At 42.0% G+C, this 7,363-nt stretch overlaps 1 protein-coding gene across 15 annotated transcripts in view; it reads right to left on the bottom strand.

The window, feature by feature from the left end:
• Positions 1-874: 874 nt before the first annotated feature.
• The window catches only part of LOC147012751 (centrosome-associated protein 350-like), a 130,648-nt gene continuing 124,159 nt past the window's right edge, over positions 875-7,363 (bottom strand). For 13 of the 15 annotated variants that reach the window (XM_085853901.1, XM_085853906.1, XM_085853891.1 and 10 more), the window contains one exon: positions 875-3,004. In XM_085853901.1, coding sequence (XP_085710027.1) covers positions 2,834-3,004 — 171 coding nt within the window. In that variant the 3' untranslated portion in view covers positions 875-2,833. Of the gene's footprint in view, positions 3,005-6,000 lie in introns of those variants that run through there. The other 2 variants (XM_085853896.1, XM_085853904.1) reach the window with 2 other exon arrangements.

Raw genomic sequence — 7,363 nt, 5'->3', positions numbered from 1 at the left:
ATATATATGTATATACATACACAGCACACACGCATGCACGCACACACAAACACACTGTGTTCAGCTACGTTTTGATACACCACTAGTTTTATGACCAGAGTTGTGTTGTTCTTAACGGTTTGTTTAAAATAAATAAATAAACAAATAAATTTTTTAAAAGGTTAAAGTTTGGTTTACCTTGAAGAAGTTGTAATCTATTGTGTGGCAGTTTTTTAAATGGGGCATTTTTCCTTGCACATTTCAAACCACGTAATATGCAAAGTAGTGCACCAATAGGAATGAAGGGCATCTGCCCATTAATGTGGTCATCCTCAGTGGGATTTTCTGCAAGCTTCAACAGACAATTCCTTCTGAAGGGAGTAGAAATTAAGTTTTAAGTGGAACAAATTTCTCAGGCTGCATTAAACCCAGATTAAATAGTCGACCACACTAATGGGTAATCTTGACAACTCCTTCAAACAGGTTCCAATTGGAATGTTTGATGATGTCATAAAGGCACACTGCCTTTTGCATCAATCTGTCGCTTCGCTGCAATATATGTCGAGGTAATTCATAACTAGTAAGGCGAGGGCAATTTGCATTCATCGATGTATACGTGACTTGTTATTAGCGCACATAATCTGGGTGTGGTATATATATATTAAATATGCACGACTTAATAGTTCTGCTGCACAGTTTAGTTAATGCCTCAGTATGATTCCCCCTTATTTCAGCATAAGACAAACGAACCATGGTCAGCTCATCAACTTCGAACAAGATTTTTTTTAATCCATCCCCTCCCATTTTCACATTGAGACAATTGGGTAGGGATCGAATCCCAGACGTGTCTACGTACACCTTGTGTAAAGAGTTTTATGCACAAATGGAGTCTTACTCAAAACATGAGATCACAGATCCAATTCCATTTTATTTTCGCCATGGTTCATGACAGAATTTTCTTCATCACTGGATATAGTTGGGCAGTCCCTTTCACAAGTGCTCCTCTGGGACCTCTCCTTCTAGGAGAGTGACGAGCCATCCCCCCGGTACACAAATCCAAATGAATAAATCAGCCGCACTCGAGAGGCCGGTGCACACCCTTGAATAGAAAGGGCTGCCCGGTGTCCCCGAGGCAATTGAAGGGAGTCTCAGTGACTCTCGTGGGAGGCGCGGCATAATGGCCAATGTTTTTGTGGATCTTGTGTCTGAGGTCATTCCTGCAAATGCTTGTGCGTTAAAACACGTGGCCACCTGCCAGACCGATGCCTTAAACATTTAGCGATCAATAAAACTATACAATGTCCACAGCATGTATTACATTAATTAAACGCTTATTTATTTTAATGCTAAGAACGAAATACAAAAATATTGCCTTATTTTATCCAATAAACAAATACATAAGCAAAGTGAGATCCACGATATGACAATGTGCACAGAAAGGTAGCAGAGGCCAGAGGAAGCGAGATGGGTTATCCCAATAGTCACATACAAGAAACAGGAAAAGAAGGGCTAATTACACTGGTTATACAAATAAAAGTCTTACCTGTTTGCACAAATATCCACTAAACTTAACGTTAGAAAATAAATAATAATAAAAAAGCAGGAAGGAACGGTTAAAACAACCTGAAATGTCGACGTGAATATGCCAAACTCCTAATTTTATAGTCATTGTTCCAGCAGCTCAGCTGTGCCGTGCTGTGTGGCCATGTTCGAGACGGTGGGTGGGAGGGGAAAGGACGGTATAAATGCGCCGAGTCTTTGACGATGCACAATGAGAGGCAGTTGGTCCAGGGCGCGGCAGACGCGAGGGCACGCGGTACAAACAATGCACTGGGCGGCACGCCACGCGCTCCCGACAGTCAAGGAAATCGGAAGAGAGGTTAGAGGGGAGTGGATGGGGGTAGGGAAGCAATGCACAGAAGAGAAAATAAATAAATCTAGAAGGGGGAGTAATCACACAAATTGCAGGGTTAAAACAAACATTTAATTTACAAAATAGACTGGCTATACAAGAAAAATGAGACATTCATGTCTGCAAAAATATCCACTTAAGTTATCAGTACAAAACAAAACAAAAAAATTAACTTAAATTACAAAGAGTTTTCTTGAGATTTGATATGCAAATATTGATGAACTCCGAATATGCATGACACGTCCAAATACAATGTCATGTTTAATATAAAAAGAAAAAAAAACCATAACGATGTTAACAATCATTAGCAGACGGTGCCCTCATTAGTAATACCCGGGTTCGCAGTTGCAAGTTCTGCTTGTAGAAAAATGAAAAGAAAAGTAAAAACTGCACTTTCAAAAAACAAAACAGTTTGGTCTGGCTTTGGACCTGCTGTAGTTACAAATTCGGATGTGGGTTCACTCAAAGAACGTGCACCACCGATGACCCGACGTAGCATAACGCTCAATGCCGAGTGAAAAAAAGAGGACAAACACAATGGGGGGAAAAAAAGTCACCAAACGTGTCACCAGGCACTTGTGATACAAAACATAGGGATGGGATTCGGGGCGAGCAATCTTCATACGGAGAACTGTTTCAGGCACACACGGATCAAATCAAACACCATGACCAAATTTGTTTTTCCTACCGAAGTTACCAATTTCAATGAAAGTAGATGCCAAAATTTATATATACTATCTTTGTTGAGTCTTACGTGGAAAAAAAAAATAATAATAACTTGTCGCTCTCCCACATGTATGTATGTATGTATATATATATATATATATATATATGTATATATATATATATATATATATATATATATATATATATATATATATAAATATATATATATATATATATATATATAAAACGATTAAAAAAATGTACTCAAGCACCAAGCTACGTGGATTGCACGTGCCATGACACCCGCCGCTCCCACATTCGCTCAACCTCTGTGGCCGTGTTCTGCAGGAGCGTTTCAAAGATCGCATCAGCAAGCTGCTCCTTTACCTGCAACTCCTCGTATTCATAATCAACCCAGCTCCTCTCTTCTTTGGCTAACTCCTGGATCTGACAAAGTGGTGAAAAGGAAGAAAAAAAAAACGAAAAAAAAACCTCAAAGGCTGTAGCAACATCTGCCCTTTGGGCTCCTGGAATCCACGTCAACAAGGCCTGAAAAAGGGCTCCATCTTGGTTTTCTTTGAAACTCACTGGAATGCTTTTCCTTATTCTCATCAATCATTGCACATACACATCCAGGTTGTAATTACTACAATGGGCGACGAGGTGGTGGCTGATGTTTCAAGCGTCAGCACTTCATCGGAGAAAATGACACGATCGCCAATGACAATGGAGGCGAGAGAACCATTAATATAGTCATAATGACATCATTGCTGCCTCCAATGTCATCGTGATCTATCACTATTGACAATGTAGGCTATATTGACATCATTATGACTATACATTGCATAAGGAAAGAGTCAACTGACAAGAAACCAATTTATTTTCATGCAGAAATGTCAAATCTAATCATTTGTAATATAATACAAACTACTAAAAGGTACGAGTATTGCGACACTGCTATAATACATCTCTATGACACATTTTTGAAGCAAAAAAAAAAAAAAATCCTGCTTAATGGGTGCTATAAATAGAAGGGTAGCCATGGTGAGTACGCAAACAATCTATCTACCTTTCACAGGTTGCACCTTGTTAATCTATCTATGATTCCAGCAATGTGTGTGTGTGTGTGTGTGTGTGTGTGTGTGTGTGTGTGTGTGTGTGTGTGTGTGTGTGTGTGTGTGTCAGCGACCGCCGTTTCTCGACAACCGCCGGTCCGATCTGATTGAAACTTGCCAGGAATATTGCCGGGGACCCGCGGATGTGCCTTTTCAAGGTTTGATATTAATCGGACGAGCGGTTCCCAAGTTACGGCCATTTATCTGTCAACCAATGAAAAGACACGGTGCTATGACATCACGAATGACGTCACAATTAATGTTTATTTATTTATGCACGATTGACGTTACAATTCTTCTTCTTCTTCGTTTGGTATGACGTCACAATCGACGCTGGGGACCTGAGTATGCGCCTTTTCAAGGTTTGATATTAATCGGACGAGCGGTTCCCAAGTTACGGCCATTTATCTGTCAACCGATGACAAGACACGGTGCTATGACGTTATGAATGATGTCACAATTAATGTTTATTCATTTATTGGATTCGCTATATATGCTAGATATCCCTTATTGTCGGGTTTTCCGTCTGTGTGAATGTGTGTGTGTGTGTGTGTGTGTGTGTGTGTGTGTGTGTGTGTGTGTGTGTGTGTGTGTGTGTGTGTGTGTGTGTGTGTGTGTGTGTCTGCAACGCGAGGCTCCACAGCACGAACCAGCGAACCGATTTCGATGAAACTTTGCCAACATGTGCCATATGGACTGGGAAGGTGCGCATTTGAATTTCGTTGCCGAGCAACCACCCGTTGCTGTGCAGCGGCCGAAAAACCGTGCACAGTATTTTCAATACTTGTCCTTCAGTTTTGAATGTCGAGAAACGAGACTTCGGAATTAAACACTTCGAGATATTTAGAAAATTTTACTCAAGCCGATTTTTGATTGAAGTTTTATTTTTCAAATGGTCGTCCTTCAAAAATCGGGTGTCTATTTACCGTCATTTAAAGTGTGTATACAGTGTTTGTAAGGAACTGCACCGTCGTTCCACCTTCGATCTCTCCTCGATCCAAACGTTATTGACCAAAGTGAAAAAGATCCAAAATAAATGGAATCACCGGCATTTCTGTCTTTGTGGATTTCGAATAATATAATATGTTTATTTATTTACCGAAAACGATTCCACGACCCACACACCACCTTCACTTATTTATTTATTTACCGAAAACAATTCCACGATCCACACACCACCTTCAATTATTTATTTATTTACCGAAAACGATTCCCCACCCACACATCACCTCCAATTATTTATTTATTTACCGGAAACGATTCCACGATCCACACACCACCTTCAATTATTTATTTATTTACCGAAAACGATTCCCCACCCACACTCCGCCTCCATTTATTTATTTATTTTCCGTAAACGATTCCACGATCCACACACCACCTTCAATTATCTATTTATTTTCCGAAAACGATTCCACGACCCACACACACCACCTCCAATTATTTATTATTTAAAGTGGGAGTGGTGTAGCAAAGTGGGCGTGGCTTATGAAAAATATTGTGTGGCTCAGCAGGTGTGGTCAAACAAGAGCATTGAGAGAAGTTTATCGGGTTTTCCGTCTGTGTATGCGTGTGTGTGCGCGTGTGTGCGTGTGCGTGTGCGTGTGCGTGTGCGTGCATCTGTAACGAGAGGCTCCACAGCACAACCAGCAAACCGATTATTTTTCAAATGGTAGTCCTTCAAAAATAGGGTGTCTATTTACCATCATTTTTTATGAGGAGTGCCAGTTGGCAAAATACGCAATAGGAAAAATCTTGCCAGGTAGAGGAACAATTGTATGTGAACCAATACGTCTTGGCAATGAATCTTCGTCGGTGGATCAGTCAGAATGAAAAGCATCGTATCCAGCGCTTCGATCCTAGCGAATCCCTCATCGCCTACTGGCTTGTTTATTTATTTTTTGCACGATTGATGTTACAATTCTTTTTCTTCTTCGTTTGGTATGAGGTCACAATCGACACTGGGCACCTGAGTATGTGCCTTTTCAAGGTTTGATATCGTTCTTCATCCATTTCAGCTGTTTCCCAAGTGTTTACCAAGGTTTGAAAGCTGTTTTTTCCCAAGGTTTAAATTAATTGTTCAAATTATTAATTAATCCCAAGGTTTGAATTTTCCCAACGGAAAGAGCTGTTTTTCCAAAGGTTTGAAAGCTGTTTTTTCCCAAGGTTTGAATTAATTGTTGTGCTTGGTAGACATTTGTGAATACATTTACAGAGAGAGAAGCGAGAGAGGAGGGGGAGAGAGGAGGGGGGAAGAGAGGGGCGAGAGAGGAGGGCGAGAGAGGGGGGCAAGAGAGGGGGTGAGAGAGAGGAGGGGAGTGAGAGAGAGGAGGGGAGTGAGAGAGAGAGGGCGTCACAATTCAAAAGAGGGGAGAGAGGAGGGGGCGAGAGAGGGGAGCGAGAGAGGGGGTGAGAGAGAGGGAGCGTCACAATTCAAGAGAGGGGGAGAGAGGAGGAGGTGAGAGTGGGGGCGAGAGAGAGGGACGAGAGAGAGAGGGGCGAGAGAGGAGGGGGGAGAGAGGAGGGGGGAGAGAGAGGGGGCGAGAGAGAGAGACCGTCACAATTCTTCTTCTTCGTTTGATATGACGTCACAATTGACGCTGGGGACCTGAGTATGTTTCCCAGGTGTTTCCCAAGTTATGGCCATTTATGATACGGTTGGTCCGATCTAATTGAAACAATGCCCCAATCCAGTCGTCGTTTACGAGAGCGAAGGAACGAAGCTGCACATACTGGCACGCACCTACGGGCACGCACTAGTATTATCAATGATCAGAAGGAAAGATTGTACGAAAGGCCTTTTTGCAACTTCCAACACAACCCATCACCGATCATGACAGGAATTGTCGCCAAGCCATCAGAAACTTTCTGGCAAGCACATGGCACTTCCAGAAAGCAAAGTGGGATGTTTTTTTTTGTTTTTTGGTCGATTCACCTCCATTGCTGCATCCCAACATGCCTCGCACCGTTCCCTCAAAGGATGCCAAATGAACTAAATACCAAATTGACAACTACAGTGACTGAGATCTACAGCAACTTAAAGGTACTGCATATACTTCTTACCTTCCAGTTACAACAACAGAAAAATGCAATTATAGCACTGGAGTGAGTAAGGCTGGTGTTGGCTTAATGGTAAAGGTGGCTGGCTTTAGATCTTAGGGTCTTGAGTTTGAGCCCCCATTGTGCCAGTGAATTAACACCTGGGGGTTGACTCAGCCTGTCATCCTTCCGAGGTCGGCAAAATGAGTACCAGCTAACTGATAACAGGGGCACTGCATCAGCGGCACAGCTGCACTTCCAGAAATGATGCAAGCAGCAGCCATCGGTTGGATACGAAACAACTGGAGTAATTTCAGATAGGACAGCCATTTCATGCTTCCTTCAAACACCTTTGTATTCTACAAAACAGCAACATGCTGAAGCTGCATCAGGACGACGGTTTATCATCAGATCCCATTAAATTACGGCAGCTAAACCAAGCAACTTTCGAGTCAAACATGTTACTCTCCAGGGGCGCTCATGATAATCGGTGCCAATGACTGTTGGGAAGAAATACGAGTGTGTGCAATAATACTGAGTGCTAAAGTAGAATCCGTGTTTACTACTGAATACATCAATAAAAATCCCCCCCCCCCCACAAAGGTGGTTTTCACAATTGATGTGGATGGTGTATGGTGTGAGATGGGTGATG

Source organism: Eptatretus burgeri, chromosome 14 (genome assembly GCF_056783735.1).
Source record: "Eptatretus burgeri isolate ZD-2024b chromosome 14, Ebu_testis_v1, whole genome shotgun sequence".
NCBI lineage: Eukaryota > Metazoa > Chordata > Myxini > Myxiniformes > Myxinidae > Eptatretus > Eptatretus burgeri.
This window is presented reverse-complemented; position numbering and strand designations above follow the sequence as displayed.